At 35.5% G+C, this 21,716-nt stretch overlaps 2 protein-coding genes across 9 annotated transcripts in view; both read left to right on the top strand.

The window, feature by feature from the left end:
* LOC143251204 (transgelin-2-like) overlaps window positions 1–21,076 on the top strand; it is a 32,830-nt gene extending 11,754 nt beyond the window's left edge. Inside the window, exons 2-3 of the mRNA XM_076502626.1 lie at window positions 17,484–17,620; window positions 20,821–21,076. Of these exons, the coding sequence (XP_076358741.1) occupies window positions 17,484–17,620; window positions 20,821–21,061 (378 nt within the window). The 3' untranslated portion in view covers window positions 21,062–21,076. The remainder of the gene's footprint in view (window positions 1–17,483; window positions 17,621–20,820) is intronic.
* Window positions 1–21,716, top strand: part of LOC143251207 (uncharacterized) — a 456,539-nt gene that overhangs the window by 318,447 nt on the left and 116,376 nt on the right. The gene's annotated exons all lie outside the window — the stretch shown is intronic.

Here is a 21,716-nt window from a genome sequence, read left to right as displayed (position 1 = left end):
ATAACTATATACATTGTGATGTCAGGTCCAACAGGTCGACATATGAAACTATAGTTGTCACAGTTCCTGTTTAGTATAACTGTATACACTATGTAATGTCAGGTCCAACAGGTCGACATGTGAAACTATAATTCTCACACTTCAGGTTTAGTATAACTATATACACTATGATGTCAGGTCCTACAGGTCGACATATGAAACTATAGTTGTCACAGTTCACGTTTAGTATAACTATATACACTCTGTAATGTCAAGTTCTACAGGTCGACATGTGAAACTGTAGTTGTCTCAGTACATATTTAGTATAACTGTATACACTATGATTTCAGGACCAAGAGGTCGATATGTGAAACTACAGTTGTCACAGTCCAGGTTTAGTATGACTATGTACACTCTGTAATGTCAGGACCTTGTGGTCGATATAAGAAACTATAGTTGTCATAGTTCATGTTTAGTATAACTATATACACTCTGTGATGTCCGGTCCAACAGGTCGATATCTGAAACTATAGTTGTCACAGTACATGTTTAGTATAACTATATACACTCTGTGATGTCTGGTCCAACAGGTCGATATGTGAAACTATAGTTGTCACAATTCAGGTTTGGTATAACTATATACACTCTGTCATATCAGTTTCAACCCGTCGATATGTGAAACTATGGTTGTCACAGTTCTTGTTTAATATAACTATATACACTGTGATGTCAGGTCCAACAGGTCCACATGTGAAACTATAGTTGTCACAGTTCCTGTTTAGTATAACTATATACTCTCTGTGATGTCAGGTCCAACAGGTCGATATGTGAAACTACAGTTGTCACAGTTAATGTTTAGTATAACTATATACACTGTGATGTCAGGTTCTATAGGTCGACGTGTGAAACTATAATTGTCACAGATCATGTTTAGTATAACTATATATACTCTGTGATGTCAGGTCCAATTGGTCGATATGTGAAACTATAGTTTTCACAGTTCAGGTTTCGTATAACTATATACACTCTGTGATGTCTGATCCAACAGGTCGACATGTGAAGCTACAGTTGTCACAGTTCAAGTTTAGTATAACTATATACACTCTAAAATGTCAGTTCCTACAGGTAGATATATGAAACTATCTTTGTCACAGTTCAGGTTTGGTATAACTACATACACTCTGTGATGTGAGGTCGAACAGGTCGATATGTGAAACTATAGTTTTCACAGTTCAGGTTTAGTATAACTATATTCACTCTGTATTATCAGGTCCAACAGGTCGATATGTGAAACTATAGTTGTCACAGTTCAGCTATAGTATAACTATATTCACTCTGTAATATCAGGTCCAACAGGTCGATATATGAAAATACAGTTGTCACAGTTCAGGTTTAGTATAACTATATACACTCTGTAATTTCAAGTCCAACAGGTCGATATGTGAAACTATAGTTGTCACAGTTCATGTTTAGTATAACTATATTCACTCTGTATTGTCAGGTCCAACAGGTCGATATGTGAAACTATAGTTGTCACAGTTCGTATTGAGTATAACTATATAACTCTGTAATATCAGGTCCAACAGGTCGATATGGTAAAATATAGTTGTCAGAGTTCAGGTTTACTATAACTATATACACTCTATAATGTCAGGTCCTACAGGTCTACATGTGACACTATAGTTGTCACAGTTCAGGTTTAGTATAACTATATACACTCTGTGATGTCAGGTCCAACAGATGGACATGTGAAACTACAGTTGTCACAGTTCAGGTTTAGTAAAACTATATTCACTCCATGATGTCAGTTTCAACCCGTCGATATGTGAAACTATGGTTCTCACAGTTCAGCTTTAGTATAACTATATACACTCTGTGATGTCAGGTCCTACAGGTCGACATGTGAAACTATAGTTGTCATGTTCATGTTTAGTATAACTATATATACTCTGTGATGTCAGGTCCAATAGGTCGATATGTGAAACTATAGTTCTCACAATTCAGCTTTAGTATAACTATATACACTCTGTGATGTCTGATCCAACCGGTCGACATGTGAAGCTACAGTTGTCACAGTTCAAGTTTGTATAACTATATACACTCTGAAATGTCAGTTCCAGCAGGTCGATATGTGAAACTATCTTTGTCACAGTTCAGGTTTGGTATAACTACATACACTCTGTGATGTGAGGTCGAACAGGTCGATATGTGAAACTATAGTTATCACAGTTCAGGTTTAGTATAACTATATTCACTCTGTATTATCAGGTCCAACAGGTCGATATGTGAAGCTATAGTTGTCACAGTTCAGCGATAGTATAACTATATTCACTCTGTAATGTTATGTCCAACAGGTCGATATGTGAAACTATAGTTGTCACAGTTCATATTTACTATAACTATATACACTATATAATATCAGGTCCTACAGGTCTTCATGTGACACTATAGTTGTCACAGTTCAGGTTTAGTATAACTATATACACTCTTTGATGTCAGGTCCAACAGATGGACTTGTGAAACTACAGTTGTCACAGTTCAGGTTTATTAAAACTATATTCACTCCATGATGTCAGTTTCAACCAGTCGATATGTGAAACTGTGGTTGTCACAGTTCCTGTTTAATATAACTATATACACTCTATGATGACAGGTCCAACAGGTTGACATGTGGAACTATAGTTGTCACAGTTCAGGTTTGCTATAACTATATACACTCTGTCATATCAGTTTGAACCCGTCGATATGTGAAACTATAGTTGTCACAGTTCATGTTTAGTATAACTATATACCATCTGTGATTTCAGGACCAAGAGGTCGATATGTGAAACTACAGTTGTCACAGTTCAGGTTTAGTATAACAATATACACTCTGTAATTTCAAATCCAACTGGTCGATATGTGAAACTATAGTTGTCACAGTTCAGGTTTAGTATAACTATATACACTCTGTGTGTCAGATCCTACAGGTGGATATGTGAAACTATAGTTGTCACAGTTCAGGTTTAGTATAACTATATACACTCTTTGATGTCAAGACCTACAGGTCGACATATGAAACTACAGTTGTCACAGTTCAAGTTTAGTATAACTATATACACTCTGTGATGTCAAGTCTAACAGGTCGATATGTGAAACTATAGTTGTCACAGTTCAGGTTTGCTATAACTATATACACTCTGTCATATCAGTTTCAACCCGTCGATATGTGAAACTATAGTTGTCACAGTTCATGTTTAGTATAACTATATACACTCTTTGATGTCAGGTCCAACAGGTCGATATGTGAAACTATAGTTGTCACAGTTAATGTTTAGTATAACTATATACACTGTGACGTCAGGTCCTACAGGTCGACATGTGAAACTATAGTTGTCACAGATCATGTTTAGTATAACTATATATACTCTGTGATGTCAGGTCCAATAGGTCGATATGTGAAATTATAGTTTTTACAGTTCAGGTTTCGTATAACTATATACACTCTGTGATGTCTGATCCAACAGGTCGACATGTGAAGCTACAGTTGTCACAGTTCAAGTTTAGTATAACTATATACACTCTGAAATGTCAGTTCCTACAGGTCAATATGTGAAACTATCTTTGTCACAGTTCAGGTTTGGTATAACTACATACACTCTGTGATGTGAGGTCGAACAGGTCGATATGTGAAACTTTTGTTTTCACAGTTCAGGTTTAGTATAACTATATTCACTCTGTATTATCAGGTCCAACAGGTCGATATGTGAAACTATAGTTGTCACAGTTCATCTATAGTATAACTGTATTCACTCTGTAATGTAAGGTCCAACAGGACGATGTGTGAAACTATAGTTGTCACAGTTTACGTTTGGTATAACTATATACACTCTGTAATGTCAGGTCCAACAGGTCGATATGTGAAACTACAGTTGTCACAGTTCAAGTTTAGTATAACTATATACACTCTGTAATTTCAAGTCCAACAGGTCGATATGTGAAACTATAGTTGTCACAGTTCAGGTTTAGTATAACTATATACACTCTGTGATGTCAGGTCCAACAGATGGACATGTGAAACTACATTTGTCACAGTTCAGGTTTAGTAAAACTATATTCACTCCATGATGTCAGTTTCAACCCGTCGATATGTGAAACTATGGTTGTCACAGTTCCTGTTTAATATAACTATATACACTCTGTGATGTCAGGTCCAACAGGTTGACATGTGGAACTATAGTTGTCACAGTTCGTGTTTAGTATAACTATATACACTCTGTGATGTCAGGACCAAGAGGTCGATATGTGAAACTATAGTTATCACAGTTCATGTTTAGTATAACTATATACACTCTGTGATGTCAGGTCCAACAGGTCGATATGTGAAACTATAGTTGTCACAGTTTATGTTGAGTATAACTATATACATTCTGTGATGTCAGGTCCTACAGGTCGATATGTGAAACTATAGTTGTCACAGTTCATGTTTAGTATAACTATATACCATCTGTGATTTCAGGACCAAGAGGTCGATATGTGAAACTACAGTTGTCACAGTTCAGGTTTAGTATAACAATATACACTCTGTAATTTCAAATCCAACAGGTCGATATGTGAAACTATAGTTGTGACAGTTCAGGTTTAGTATAACTATATACACTCTGTGTGTCAGATCCTACAGGTGGATATGTGAAACTATAGTTGTCACAGTTCAGGTTTAGTATAACTATATACACTCTTTGATGTCAAGACCTACAGGTCGACATATGAAACTACAGTTGTCACAGTTCAAGTTTAGTATAACTATATACACTCTGTGATGTCAAGTCTAACAGGTCGATATGTGAAACTATAGTTGTCACAATTCAGGTTTGCTATAACTATATACACTCTGTCATATCAGTTTCAACCCGTCGATATGTGAAACTATAGTTGTCACAGTTCATGTTTTGTATAACTATATACACTCTGTGATGTCAGGTCCAACAGGTCGATATGTGAAACTATAGTTGTCACAGTTAATGTTTAGTATAACTATATACACTGTGATGTCAGGTCCTACAGGTCGACATGTGAAACTATAGTTGTCACAGTTCAGGTTTAGTAAAACTATATTCACTCCATGATGTCAGTTTCAACCCGTCGATATGTGAAACTATGGTTGTCACAGTTCCTGTTTAATATAACTATATACACTCTGTGATGTCAGGTCCAACAGGTTGACATGTGGAACTATAGTCGTCACAGTTCGTGTTTAGTATAACTATATACACTCTGTGATGTCAGGACCAAGAGGTTGATATGTGAAACTATAGTTGTCACAGTTCATGTTTAGTATAACTATATACACTCTGTGATGTCGGGACCAAGAGGTCGATATGTGAAACTATAGTTGTCACAGTTTATGTTGAGTATAACTATATACATTCTGTGATGTCAGGTCCTACAGGTCGATATGTGAAACTATAGTTGTCACAGTTCATGTTTAGTATAACTATATACCATCTGTGATTTCAGGACCAAGAGGTCGATATGTGAAACTACAGTTGTCACAGTTCAGGTTTAGTATAACAATATACACTCTGTAATTTCAAATCCAACAGGTCGATATGTGAAACTATAGTTGTCACAGTTCAGGTTTAGTATAACTATATACACTCTGTGTGTCAGATCCTACAGGTGGATATGTGAAACTATAGTTGTCACCGTTCAGGTTTAGTATAACTATAAACACTCTTTGATGTCAAGACCTACAGGTCGACATATGAAACTACAGTTGTCACAGTTCAAGTTTAGTATAACTATATACACTCTGTGATGTCAAGTCTAACAGGTCGATATGTGAAACTATAGTTGTCACAGTTCAGGTTTGCTATAACTATATACACTCTGTCATATCAGTTTCAACCCGTCGATATGTGAAACTATGGTTGTCACAGTTCATGTTTAGTATAACTATATACACTGTGTGATGTCAGGTCCAACAGGTCGATATGTGAAACTATAGTTGTCACAGTTAATGTTTAGTATAACTATATACACTGTGATGTCAGGTCCTACAGGTCGACATGTGAAACTATAGTTGTCACAGATCATGTTTAGTATAATTATATATATTCTGTGATGTCAGGTCCAATAGGTCGATATGTGAAATTATAGTTTTTACAGTTCAGGTTTCGTATAACTATATACACTCTGTGATGTCTGATCCAACAGGTCGACATGTGAAGCTACAGTTGTCACAGTTCAAGTTTAGTATAACTATATACACTCTGAAATGTCAGTTCCTACAGGTCAATATGTGAAACTATCTTTGTCACAGTTCAGGTTTGGTATAACTACATACACTCTGTGATGTGAGGTCGAACAGGTCGATATGTGAAACTATAGTTTTCACAGTTCAGGTTTAGTGTAACTATATTCACTCTGTATTATCAGGTCCAACAGGTCGATATGTGAAACTATAGTTGTCACAGTTCAGCTATAGTATAACTATATACACTCTGTGATGTCGGGACCAAGAGGTCGATATGTGAAACTATAGTTGTCACAGTTCATGTTTAGTATAACTATATACACTCTGTGATGTCACGTCCAAGAGGTCGATATGTGAAACTATAGTTGTCCCAGTTCATGTTGAGTATAACTATATACATTCTGTGATGTCAGGTCCTACAGGTCGATATGTGAAACTATAGTTGTTACAGTTCATGTTTAGCATAACCCTATACCTTCTGTGATTTCAGGACCAAGAGGTCGATATGTGAAACTATAGTTGTCACAGTTCATGTTTAGTATAACTATATACACTCTGTGATGTCGGGACCAAGAGGTCGATATGTGAAACTATAGTTGTCACAGTTTATGTTGAGTATAACTATATACATTCTGTGATGTCAGGTCCTACAGGTCGATATGTGAAACTATAGTTGTCACAGTTCATGTTTAGTATAACTATATACCATCTGTGATTTCAGGACCAAGAGGTCGATATGTGAAACTACAGTCGTCACAGTTCAGGTTTAGTATAACAATATACACTCTGTAATTTCAAATCCAACAGGTCGATATGTGAAACTATAGTTGTCACAGTTCAGGTTTAGTATAACTATATACACTCTGTGTGTCAGATCCTACAGGTGGAAATGTGAAACTATAGTTGTCACAGTTCAGGTTTAGTATAACTATATACACTCTTTGATGTCAAGACCTACAGGTCGACATATGAAACTACAGTTGTCACAGTTCAAGTTTAGTATAACTATATACACTCTGTGATGTCATGTCCAACAGGTCGATATGTGAAACTATAGTTGTCACAGTTAATGTTTAGTATAACTATATACACTGTGATGTCAGGTCCTACAGGTCGACATGTGAAACTATAGTTGTCACAGATCATGTTTAGTATAACTATATATACTCTGTGATGTCAGGTCCAATAGGTCGATATGTGAAATTATAGTTTTTACAGTTCAGGTTTCGTATAACTATATACACTCTGTGATGTCTGATCCAACAGGTCGACATGTGAAGCTACAGTTGTCACAGTTCAAGTTTAGTATAACTATATACACTCTGAAATGTCAGTTCCTACAGGTCAATATGTGAAACTATCTTTGTCACAGTTCAGGTTTGGTATAACTACATACACTCTGTGATGTGAGGTCGAACAGGTCGATATGTGAAACTATAGTTTTCACAGTTCAGGTTTAGTGTAACTATATTCACTCTGTATTATCAGGTCCAACAGGTCGATATGTGAAACTATAGTTGTCACAGTTCAGCTATAGTATAACTATATTCACTCTGTAATGTAAGGTCCAACAGGACGATGTGTGAAACTATAGTTGTCACAGTTTACGTTTGGTATAACTACATACACTCTGTAATTTCAAGTCCAACAGGTCGATATGTGAAACTATAGTTGTCACAGTTCATGTTTAGTATAACTATATTCACTCTGTATTGTCAGGTCCAACGGGTCGATATGTGAAACTATAGTTGTCACAGTTCAGGTTTAGTATAACTATATTCACTCCATGATGTCAGTTTCAACCCGTCGATATGTGAAACTATGGTTGTCACAGTTCCTGTTTAATATAACTATATACACTCTGTGATGTCAGGTCCAACAGTTTGACATGTGGAACTATAGTTGTCACAGTTCGTGTTTAGTATAACTATATACACTCTGTGATGTCAGGACCAAGAGGTCGATATGTGAAACTATAGTTGTCACAGTTCATTTTGAGTATAACTATATACATTCTGTGATGTCAGGTCCAATAGGTCGATATGTGAAACTATAGTTTTCACAGTTCAAGTTTAGTATAACTATATACACTCTGTGATGTCTGATCCAACAGGTCGACATGTGAAGCTACAGTTGTCATAGTTCAAGTTTAGTATAACTATATACACTCTGAAATGTCAGTTCCAACAGGTCGATATGTGAAACTATCTTTGTCACAGTTCAGGTTTGGTATAACTACATACACTCTGTGATGTGAGGTCGAACAGGTCGATATGTGAAACTATAGTTATCACAGTTCAGGTTTAGTATAACTATATTTACTCTGTATTATCAGGTCCAACAGGTCGATATGTGAAACTATAGTTGTAACAGTTCGTATTGAGTATAACGATATAACTCTGTAATATCAGGTCCAACAGGTCGATATGTTAAAATATAGTTGTTACAGTTCATGTTTAGTATAACCATATACCTTCTGTGATTTCAGGACTAAGAGGTCGATATAAGAAACTACAGTTGTCACAGTTCAGGTTTAGTATAACTATATACACTCTGTGTGTCAGGTCCTACAGGTCGATATGTGAAACTATAGTTGTCACAGTTCAGGTTTAGTATAACTATATACACTCTTTGATGTCAAGACCTACAGGTCGACATATGAAACTACAGTTGTCAGAGTTCCTGTTTAGTATAGCTATATTCTCTCTGTGATGTCAGGTCCAACAGGTCGATATGTGAAACTATAGTTGTCACAATTAATGTTTAGTATAACTATATACACTATGATGTCAGGTCCTACAGGTCGACATGTGAAACTATCTTTGTCACAGTTCAGGTTTAGTATAACTACATACACTCTGTGATGTGAGGTCGAACAGGTCGATATGTGAAACTATAGTTATCACAGTTCAGGTTTAGTATAACTATATTCACTCTGTATTATCAGGTCCAACAGGTCGATATGTGAAATTATAGTTGTCACAGTTTACGTTTGGTATAACTATATACACTCTGTAATGTCAGGTCCAACAGGTCGATATGTGATACTACAGTTGTCACAGTTCAGGATTAGTATAACTATATACACTCTGTATTGTCAGGTCCAACAGGTCGATATGTGAAACTATAAGTGTCACAGTTCCTGTTTAGTATAGCTATATTCTCTCTGTGATGTCAGGTCCAACAGGTCGATATGTGAAACTATAGTTGTCACAGTTAATGTTTTGTATAACTATATACACTGTGATGTCAGGTCCTACAGGTCGACATGTGAAACTATAGTTGTCACAGTTCTTGTTTAGTATAACTATATATACTCTGTGATGTCAGGTCCAACAGGTTGACATGTGGAACTGTAGTTGTCACAGTTCGTGTTTAGTATAACTATATACACTCTGTGATGTCAGGACCAAGAGGTCGATATGCGAAACTATAGTTGTCACAGTTCATGTTTAGTATAACTATATACTCTCTGTGATGTCAGGACCAAGAGGTCGATATGTGAAACTATAGTTGTCGCAGTTCATGTTTAGTATAACCATATACCTTCTGTGATTTCAGGACCAAGAGGTCGATATGTGAAACTACAGTTGTCACAGTTCAGGTTTAGTATAATTATATACACTCTGTAATTTCAAGTCCAACAGGTCGATATGTGAAACTATAGTTGTCACAGTTCAGGTTTAGTATAACTATATACACTCTGTGTGTCAGGTCCTACAGGTCGATATGTGAAACTATAGTTGTCACAGTTTAGGTTTAGTATAACTATATACACTCTTTGATGTCAAGACCTACAGGTCGACATATGAAACTACAGTTGTCACAGTTCAAGTTTAGTATAACTATATACACTCTGTGATGTCAAGTCCAACAGGTCGATATGTGAAACTATAGTTGTCACAGTTCTTGTTTAATATAACTATATACACTGTGATGTCAGTTCCAACAGGTCCACATGTGAAACTATAGTTTTCACAGTTCCTGTTTAGTATAACTATATACTCTCTGTGATGTCACGTCCAACAGGTCGATATGTGAAACTATAGTTGTCACAGTTAATGTTTAGTATAACTATATACACTGTGATGTCAGGTCATACAGGTCGACATGTGAAACTATAGTTTTCACAGTTCAGGTTTAGTATAACTATATACACTCTGTGATGTCTGATCCAACAGGTCGACATGTGAAGCTACAGTTGTCACAGTTCAAGTTTCGTATGACTATATACACTCTGAAATGTCAGTTCCAACAGGTCGATATGTGAAACTATCTTTGTCACAGTTCAGGTTTGGTATAACTACATACACTCTGTGATGTGAGGTCGAACAGGTCGATATGTGAAACTACAGTTGTCACAGTTCAGGTTTAGTATAACTATATACACTCTGTAATTTCAAGTCCAACAGGTCGATATGTGTAACTATAGTTGTCACAGTTCATGTTTAATATAACTATATACACTCTGTGATGTCAGGTCCAACAGATGGACATGTGAAACTACAGTTGTCACAGTTCAGGTTTAGTGTAACTATATTCACTCCATGATGTCGGTTTCAACTCGTCGATATGTGAAACTATGGTTGTCACAGTTTCTGTTTAATATAACTATATACACTCTGTGATGTCAGGTCCAACAGGTTGACATGTGAAACTATAGTTGTCACAGTTCGTGTTTTGTATAACTATATACAATCTGTGATGTCAGGTCCTACAGGTCGATATGTGAAACTATAGTTGTCACAGTTCATGTTTAGTATAACCATATACCTTCTGTGATTTCAGGACCAAGAGGTCGACATGTGAAACTATAGTTGTCACAGTTCAGGTTCAGTATAACTATATATACTCTGTAATGTCAGGACCAAGATCTCGATATGTAAAACTATAGTTGTCACAGTTCATGTTTAGTATAACTATATACACTCTGTAATGTCAGGACCAAGAGGTCGATATGTGAAATTATAGTTGTCACAGTTCATGTTTAGTATAACTATATACACTCTGTGATTTCAGGACCAATAGGTCGATATGTGAAACTACAGTTGTCATAGTTCAGGTTTAGTATAACTATATATACTCTGTAATGTCAGGACCAAGAGGTCGATATGTGAAACTATAGTTGTCACAGTTCATGTTTAGTATAACTATATACACTCTGTGATGTCAGGATCTACAGTTCGATATGTGAAACTATAGTTGTCACAGTTCATGTTTAGTATAACTATATACAATCTGTAATGTCAGGTCCAACTGGTCGATATGTGAAACTATAGTTGTCACAGTTCAGGTTTAGTATAACTGTATACACTCTGTGATGTCACGTCCAACAGGTCGACATATGAAACTACAGTTGTCACAGTTCAAGTTTAATATAACTATATACACTGTGATGTCAGGTCCAACAGGTCGACATATCAAACTATAATTCTCACACTTCAGGTTTAGAATAACTATATACAATGTGATGTCAGGTCCTACAGGTCGACATATGAAACTATAGTTGTCACAGTACATATTTAGTATAACTATATACACTATGATGTCAGGTCCTACAGGTCGACATATGAAACTATAGTTGTCACAGTACATATTTAGTATAACTATATACACTCTTTGATGTCAAGACCTACAGGTCGATATGTGAAACTACAGTTGTCACAGTCCAGGTTTAGTGTCACTATATACACTCTGTAGTGTCAGGACCAAGAGGTCGATATGTGAAACTACAGTTGTCACAGTTCAGGTTTAGTATAACTATATACACTCTGTAGTGTCAGGTCCAATAGGTCGACATGTGAAACTAGAGCTGTCACAGTTCATGTTTAGTATAACTATATACACTCTGTTATGTCAGGTCCAACATGTCGATATGTGAAACTGCAGTTGTCACAGTTCAGGTTTGTTGTGACAATCGTTAAGTTTTTCTTGAATTTCAAAACGAAAATTTTACCAAAAAGTATGAAACAAATAACTGAGTAATTATCTAGAGATTACATCTGAAAGATAAATTTTTTGCAAACTGATTTCCACCTGGAATACAATTTTTTTCAGAAATCTATCCGTACTTTCTAGGAAATATATATATTCTCTTACTGTCTTGTATGGGTACTTATGTATTGATGTTTATATATCCAGGAGTGTCAGGTTTCGTTAACCTCTTTCTTTAAATGTTGGTCTTGCAACTTTCAAGTGTATTTATGTATTGTTCACGATGCCAGAGTAGCCCGCACTTCCTCAGGCCCCTATCAGAGCAATGTCCATGCACAATCTGCACATAACACTTGGTTCAAATAAATCATTTCTCTTATAGTTCCATAGATTATTTGAACTTTCATTAGTTAGGTATTAACTATAGAACCTTTACATAAAAACTCTTTCAATGTTTAGTAATTAACCCCTAAATATATATATATGTGTGTGTGTGTGTGTTGTTAGTAACCGTGTTTAAATTGTGACGTCAGACCCGTAGCCATGGGAGAGGTGTTGGAAACCAAACATTTTCCAAAATTGCTATTGACCTTTTGACCTGTACCAAGAAAATAATAAATAAATAAATACTGGGTGATCGAAATGTAATAAATGAATAATATTACGAAAATAATAATAAATAAATACTGTTATGTATGTTAACGTATTTCTATTTCAAATAACTGGAATTTTCAATTTGAATTTATAAGTAAATGAAATGTCAATATGTGTCAGCTTTATGATATTTGTCAACTAGATTGATAGACACGTTTTTCTAACACAAACGTATTTTAATATACAAAAAACACAAAATTAATTTCAAAGTAACGGTTATTACTAATATTTTTTTATATACAAGAGTTTTATACACTAAGAGACAGCATTGAGTCTTATATCTGGTCTAGGACCGAATTTTTTATCGACGTTCACGGAGAGGAAATTAATTATTTCTTGATACACCTGGACACGGCATGGCCAGGTGGTTAAGGCACTGGACTTCTAATCCGAGGGTCGCGGGTTTGAATCCCCGTCAATCAAACATGCTCGCCCTTTCACCCGTGAGCGCGTTATAATGTGACGGTCAATCCCACTATTCATTGGTAAAAGAGTAGCCCAAGAGTTGGCGCTGGGTAGTAATGACTAACTGCCATCCCTCCAGCCTTACACTGCTAAATTAGGAACGACTAGCGCAGATAACCCTCGTGTAGCTTTGCTCGAAATTCAAAGACAAACAAGCACACATGATACACCTGTACGCTTTTTTTGGTGGCTAGTTAGCTTGAAGCACCCGTAAGTTTTCACCGGCGACAATATCTAATGTCCTTGTAGAAATATTAACGTCCGAAATTATTTCTCTGAAGTTAAGTGGCTTGTAATGTTCGAAATCTGCAAACGTTTCTGGTCAAATTCTGTAGTTTTCCGATTAATTATGTATTCCTCACAGTTATAGCTTTCAAGGCCTGTAGCGAAATACTGTGTAGTTGACTACCACTACTACTATTAATAATGATAATAATTGTCTCTCGGTGCGTTGGTTTGATATACCAACCACCCGAGATTCTCGAACTTTCGACACTGTTCTTAAACGCACTAGTCTTTTTGTAAAACAGTTGTTGCTGATTCTTACTCTCAAGAATCTTTTACAAATTTAGAAACCAGGCGGAAATTACGCAGTACACATCCAACAACAGACGTCACATGCATTAAAAGACAATACTGAAACAAACCTAGGTTTTACAATAAAGGTATAAGGGTAAATCTGTAACAATACTAAATGTTCTAAGTATAATCAGTAATAATATCAACAAAATGATAATGAATTATAGGTGTTCGAAACATAATAATATTGTGTGTTTTAGTCTTAGCCTAAAAATCTAATTTGTAAATAACGTAAAACGCGTGTATAACCTTTCGGTGGCTATGCGGTAAGTTTGAGGGATTATAATACTAAAGAATAAGTTTCGATACCTGCAATGGGCCTATCACATATAATCAATTATGTAGGTTTCTTGTTTAATAACAAGTTAAACTTGATATTAATTAAAACTCATGGAATTTATATTTAGTTCACACATCGTAACAGTTGTTGTTTATTAAACCACTATTAATCTGTCTGTCTTATGCCTGTCAGCCTGAAGTGTCTTATTATTAGCCGAAAGACCTCGTCGGCACTAGATAATGCGAATGTATCGTGCTTAGCCTATGCATCTTTACTTTCACTCATATGTTCTTAGAAAAAGAAAGAAAACAACTAAGCTTTTGGTTTATATTAATGTACAACTTACTTATACTGGTATAAAATCAATACCTTTTAAAACCATTGTTAAGGAATCCATAGTCCTGAAACTAAGCCTTAGTTATTAGAGTAACAAGATATTCTGCAATTCAATTAATAAGATTGGCCTCACAAATGAAATTACCTTTTCTATGGATTTTCGAAATAAAAATTTTTACAGTGGGACAGACATGGAACAGTTTCTCATAACGATTTTGTTTGTTTGTTTTGAATTTCTCATAAAAGCTACTCGGGGCTATCTGCGCTAGCCGTCCTTAATTTAGTAGTGTAAGACTAGAGGGAAGACAGCTAGTCATCACCACCCCCGTCAACTCTTGGGCTACTCTTTTACCAACGAAAAGTGCGATTGACCGTCATATTATAACGCCCCTACAGCTGAAAGAGCGAGTATGTTTGGTGTGACTGGGATTCGAACCCGCAACCTTCGGATTACGAGTAGAGTGCCTTGACCACCTGGCCATGCCGGGCCTCTCATAACAAACCTGTTAATAGCGAGTTAGTTGTATCGAATAAACTGGCCTGTCACTTTTTTGTAACTTTGGAATAATGTTTAATAAATTTATGTTTATCCAATTATATTTGAAAATTCCTGTTTCTTTAATTCTTTATAGGACTTGTTTTCAATTTCTCTTCAAAGTCCAAGGAAGATGACTTCTGGGAATATTGTATTGTATTCATTACTGTAGTAACATACTCTACAAGTTTGTATGTAGTTACATCAAGTAATACATCATTAGCTTAATATATTTTGTCTCTTCATCAAAACTAGTAAGCTGTGTGGACTACCAGTCAGTCAAATACTCAAACTGTGTATGTATGTGCATATATATAATTATATATACCAAAATCAGCACAGTATAACTGAAATCCAAAAACACATCGCCGTTACGATTCATAACTGTTGTCCTTAAGTCATGATAGACAATGTCTGGGGTTAAGCACCCAAATGTGTTGGGATATTCCATCTATCAGGCAAAATCCGAACACTGATGAAAAACGTGCCAGCAACTAAAGAGAATCGGTTAAGGATTAGGAGTTGAGTGCTAGAACCTACAAGGTCTCAACTCCAACTGTCCTTCGCCATCTGCAGCCAGTTTGAGGAAGATAGTTACCCTTGATACCTTGAAATAACTTTAAGATAGAATTACATCAATCCCATACAAATTTCGTTAAAAATTATAAACAATTCTACAAAGTAAAACACCCAGCCTCCACCCTTTCAACTGATGTTATAAATAATATAATATTCTTAGATTAGAACTAAGCCACCCTTAACTTCTACACAACTCGCAGCCTCCAACTTTTTAAATGATGTTGACCAAGATAAGAGACTTACCGTGCAAGCATTCCCCGGGTGAGCTAAGACAAGCCCAGCTACCTGAGGCACATCAACAATTAGTATACCGCACAGCTTGGTATTTATTGATTTATATATATAATTATGGCGTGACTGGTAGAGTTGATAATTGTTTCTCAGTTAGGTAAAACAAGTCGTCCAGAATTTAAAACACAAAAAATTATAAGCTTAAACCAGTTTATTGCAACCTCAACCACTGATTCATATTATCCAATACAAAATGTTCTCAAATTAAGAAGTAAAAAAGTCTAGTATCTCAACTAAACGTTATAATTCCACGGTCAATCCCACTATTCGTGTTTAAAAGATTAAGCCCAAGAGTTGGTGGTGAGTGGTGAGGACTTCATTACTGAATTAGGGACAACTAGTGTAAAAAGTTCCAGTGTAGCTTTGAGCGAAGTTCAAAACAAACCGAACTTAACTAGATATGAGACTAGTCCATAGTCTGGAGAGAATCTTAGGTTGTTTAAACCATTTTTAAGTCTTAAAATAACTTAAACTATAGAAAATACAACTTTGTGTCATTTGCCGCACCATAGTCTCTTCGTAAGAAGATAAAAGAGATATTTACTTTTATTGCTTAATTTTATTTTGCACGTGATATATTTGGAAGATTTATTGGAGTAAGCTGTTAGATTAAAAAACAGGAAGATGTGAATTCAAATGGAGAAACATTCCCTGCCTTTTAGAAGTTTCAGAACATAGCAATTTTGGTCATAAAAATACTGTACTGCATGGCTTTGTCTTATATTTACGCAGAAGACGAGACATCAGATGGCGTCAGTAAATTCTTGAAAAACTGTATAGATACACATACAATGAAAATGCCCAAAATATAACTATAATAATTGAATTTACAACGAATGAAAATTCCCACACCTTTGAAAAAAGAAACAGGTGGGGTTATAACATAAGAAATACATGTAAGGTCACATTAGGTAACAAAACCCTCACCATAACCAGTTTCACAGGTCTGTGGTGAGGAACAATAGTCGGTTATAATAAAAAATATATATGTAAGGTCACATTAGGTAACAAATCTCTAGTTTAGCCCAAAACTACACTAGGACTACCTGTAGTAGCCATTCCTAATTTAGAAATGGTAGACTAGAGAGAAGGCAGCTAGTCAATTCCAATCGCCACCAACTCTTTGGGTACTCTACCAAAATAGTGGGATTGACTGTCACCTTGTAGCGCCCCTATGTCTGAAAAGGGATATATGCTCAATCATGTGATTCGAATCCATGAATTGCAATTTCCAAATCCAGTGTTCTAAACAGCGTAAAAAAAAAGTATATGAGTGTATCTATATCTAAAACACAGCGAGTTTCAAAACTTCAATAATTCTTAGTTGAGTACAAACTTTTAACTCCTTCAAACAAGACACTGTTTGTTTGTTTTTTTGCTGTAAATGGTTAATTAGACGTTGTTTGTTTTAAGCATAAGTTATTCACCTTTATCTTTAGTTATAGGAAAAGAGTAAAAGGTTTTTTAAACGTATTACATGAATCACAAAAAGCTTTCTACATGACAACTAGTTTATTGTATAAAGATTCTCATTGGTGTATCCTATTAGCAGTAATTGATTCAGTAAAATGAATGATAAGTACATTACTTTCAATACATATGACTCCTTCTCTAAGGTAAAAGCCAAGTATGATCCTCAGCTTGCATCCCAACTGTTGAACTGGATCAAAGACCTCACAGGTGAAGACATCGATACAGATGGAAACAGCAAGAACTTCTACGATACGCTGTGTGACGGAATAATCCTGTGCAAGTAGGTTGTCTTCTTATGTTCCGGTTCATTCACAGATGAAGGACTTCAAATCACTCCTTAACGCAAAATATTTTAACCTCCGAGTTCATAATGTTACAGAATTTGTTTGTTCCTAAGTACAAACCTACTCAGTGGACTATATGTGCTGTGCCCACCACGCGTATCAAAACTCGGGTTTTAGAGTTATAAGTTCTCAGATTCATCATTTAGCCACTTGGAGACCGTATTATGATATTACGATCTAAAGTGTAATGTTATTGCTTTAGACTTTTGTCAAACATCTAAACATAATATTCGGAAAGAGTGTGGTCTAACCTCCATTAGCCATATAGTGTCAGAGATAGAATTGGAGGTATCTTCTATGTAATCTAAAAATAGTAATAATACTATATCACTGTATGTAAAAACCAGTGTTTCAACAACGTCTTTTATGCTATGTTTGCTATGTTGCTTAGCAACAAAAGTATGACTTCATATTGTTATTGTTTGATTTTGTTTTTAAATTTTGCGCAAAGCTACACGTGGGCTATCTGCGCTAGCCGTCCCTAATTTAGCAGTGTAAGACTAGAGGGAAGGCAGCTAGTCATCACCATCCATCGCCAACTCTTGGGCTACTCTTTTACCAACGAATAGTGGAATTGACCGTAACATTATAATGCTCACACTGCTGAAAGGGCGAGAATGTTTGGTGTGTCAGAGATTCGAATCCACGATCCTGAGATTACGAGTCGAGTGTCTTAACCACCTGGCCATGCCGGGCCTCATATTGTTATTAGTCTGTGTTCTGAAAGACTAAAACTGAATAAATATATTTATATATATATATTGATTTCTTAATTTAGTATCTCCGTTTATTAAATTCGTTTTTTAACTTTGATAATATAAGAGAAAAGTAGTTTAAGTCAGAAATTATTTATGTTTAAGATTGAACTGATGTTTTTTTTCTTTCCTGACAAACTTTGTGCACGTGGGGATATAGACTAGGTGATTCCGATTAAATCTTCACTTTAGGCTTAATTGAAAAGAAAAAACAGAAGGAAGTAGTGTGTTGAACTCACTTTTCGTGATAGAGTTAATTAACAAATTGTTATTTATGTTTTTGTATTTCTATGACCACTTCTAAGACATTTTTTTATTTTGAATTATAGGCAAAAGCAGAATGAAAATGACCAATAATTTCAATCAAATTGTGTTATTTCAATAAGGAGATATATTTTGGGTTTGTTTTTAAACAAACTATACTAAATACAATGCATTGTTGGCAAAAATGTATAATATTCAATCCTTTGCTTAAAATCAAACGCAATGCCATTTCTCCTTATTTAAATAACACATGAAATGAAGAAAAAAACGGTTGTAAACGGCTCGCTAGACAATCATATCGTGTTAACACTCTGTTTCAAAGTATTCGGTTGACTGCATTGGTTATTTTACGAGGAAGCGTGAAACAGACTGATCTTTAAATATAGGTGCTACAGACTAATATTAATAACTCTGGCTTTAATAAAAAACATACAGATGTTGTGGTCATCAGAGTAATAATACTTATAGGTGATGTGTTACCCACTATTTCTGAGACTTTTGAAATGGATATTGAAACAACTTACTAAACTAATCACTGTTAATGTTCCTTGGGTAAAAAAACGAAAAGTGCGCAACAGTTTGTTTTTAATATGCGTGGATTCAGATAAAAAAATTCAGTCAAGTCAGATACATAACACTATGTAACCAAATTTTTACTTTTTCCTGTTCCCGGGCAGAAAGTGTTATTTCCCAATTGTTTATGGTTAAAGTAAATGGAAAAGACCTATTTTTCTCTTCAAACTTTGCTTTTGTGACCTAGGAGCGTCAGACTATGTCTGAGAGCTGATACATGAAAGTTATTTACATTTCAGTCGTAAATCTCGAAAAATTACTAACTTCTAAACATCTTTGTTCATTTTTATATAAGTTTAGTATAAATACATGTAAATCTTGATTCATATGTTGTTTTATTCAGACCTTATGTAAATGAAAATGTGCAAATTTGCCCGTTTTTTACATAGAAAATAGGTTAATTTCTAAACTTAATTATCCAGGTCACTAAAGCAAAGTTTGAAGGGAATAATGGCCATTTTCTGTACTTTTACAACACAGGCAATTAAGAAACAACACGCACTATCCAGGAAAACAATTTGTGTTACATGGTGTTATTTAGCAACTGGACAAGCCAATCTTTAATAATATATATACCTTAACTTGGAAAACATTTCTGCAGAATTCAGAAAGAAAGTCTGAGTTGGATGTATTATACATCCTTACTTAAATAACTATATTTTCTTACTTTTCAAAACGAAGTCGTTATTGTCCTGAGAACATTGAGTTGCAAACTAGGTGTGTCATGTAATTATCACAAAATCGTATATCTTATCGCAAATAAAATAGAAAGACATCTTATAATCCTATATAATTTAGTATATGAATAGATTTCTGACACTGGTATGCAGCAGTAAAAAGTGAGATATGAAACATTCGTCTTTGCCAAGAACTCTGTACCAAAATATCATGAAACACTTCATGATTTATCTAACTCTATAGGAAAAGATCAACACGTAATTCAAACACTTGGACTCTAGGCTTCCTCGCCACCAAAGTTCCCTGTTTCAAGCTTCACGAAATTGTTGTCCCTCATCACGCTAATGTAACTTTGTTAAATCCTTGTATCTGGGTCAGAATGTTACCAATATTTATTAAATGCTTTATTCAAAGTCAAAGTCAATGGTATTATAAATAGTTCACTTGGCAAGGTGGTTAGGACGCTCATCTCGCAAGCTAAGAGTTGGGGATTCGAATCCCCGTCATAACAAACATACTCGTCCTTTCAGCTATGGTGGTGCTATAATGTGAAGGTCAATCCTACTATTCGTTTGTAAAAGAATTTATAAAGAGTTGATGGTGTGTGGTGATGAATAGCTACCTTCCCTCTAGTCTTACACTGCTAAATTGGTGACAGCTAACGTAGATAGCCCTGCTGTAACTTTGTGCGAAATTCAAAAACAAACAAGTAATACGCTTACTTATAAACAATCTTAAATTATTTACTTGAATAAGGCTTGATATTGTAAGTTAATAAAATAATTCAGATTGAGATTCACTTTTGCATGTTAATGAGGTTCGAGATGTGGTATGATGAACATTCAAGATAAAGTTTGTTTCTGTAGGTTAATTAACGTTCTTCAACCGGGTACTATCCCAGAAAAGAAGATAAACAACAGCAAGATGGCGTTTAAGAAAATGGAGAACATTAACCACTTCTTAGATAGCGCCCAAAAACTGGGCGTCCCTTCTCAGGAGATATTTCAGACTGTGGACTTATGGGAACAGCAGAATTTGACATCTGTTTGCACTTGCCTACAATCCTTAGCACGCAAGGTAAGAAAACCATCACACAAAAACACCTGACCACGTATGATCTCCTGTTGACGCACAGTGTGTTTGATTTTTGTTTGGTGTTGTTTCGAATGTTCCCGTGAAACATTACGAGGTTTATCTGCGCTATCATATACCAGTTATGAACCGACAAACTAAAGGAGGTAAGACAACTAGTCAACAGTAATGAACCGACAAACTAAAGGAAGTAAGGCAGCCAGTCGACAGTTATGAACCGACAAACTAAAGGAGGTAAGGCAGCCAGTCGACAGTTATGAACCGAGAAACTAAAGGAGGTAAGGCAGCCAGTCGACAGTTATGAACCGACAAACTAACGGAGGTAAGGCAGCCAGTCGACAGTTATGAACCGACAAACTAAAGGAGGTAAGGCAGCCAGTCAACACTTATTAACCGACAAACTAAAAGAGGTAAAGCAGCCAGTCGACAGTTATGAACCGACAAATTAAAGGAAGTAAGACAACTAGTCAACAGTTATGAACTGACAAACTAAAGGAGATAAGGCAGCCAGTCGATAGTTATGAACCGAGAAACTAAAGGAGGTAAGGCAGCCAGTCCACAGTTATGAACCGAGAAACTAAAGGAGGTAAGACAGCCAGTCAACAGTTATGAACCGAGAAACTAAAGGAGGTAAGGCAGCTAGTCGACAGTTATGAACCGATAAACTAAA

Source organism: Tachypleus tridentatus, chromosome 5 (assembly GCF_004210375.1).
Source record: "Tachypleus tridentatus isolate NWPU-2018 chromosome 5, ASM421037v1, whole genome shotgun sequence".
NCBI lineage: Eukaryota > Metazoa > Arthropoda > Merostomata > Xiphosura > Limulidae > Tachypleus > Tachypleus tridentatus.
This window is presented reverse-complemented; position numbering and strand designations above follow the sequence as displayed.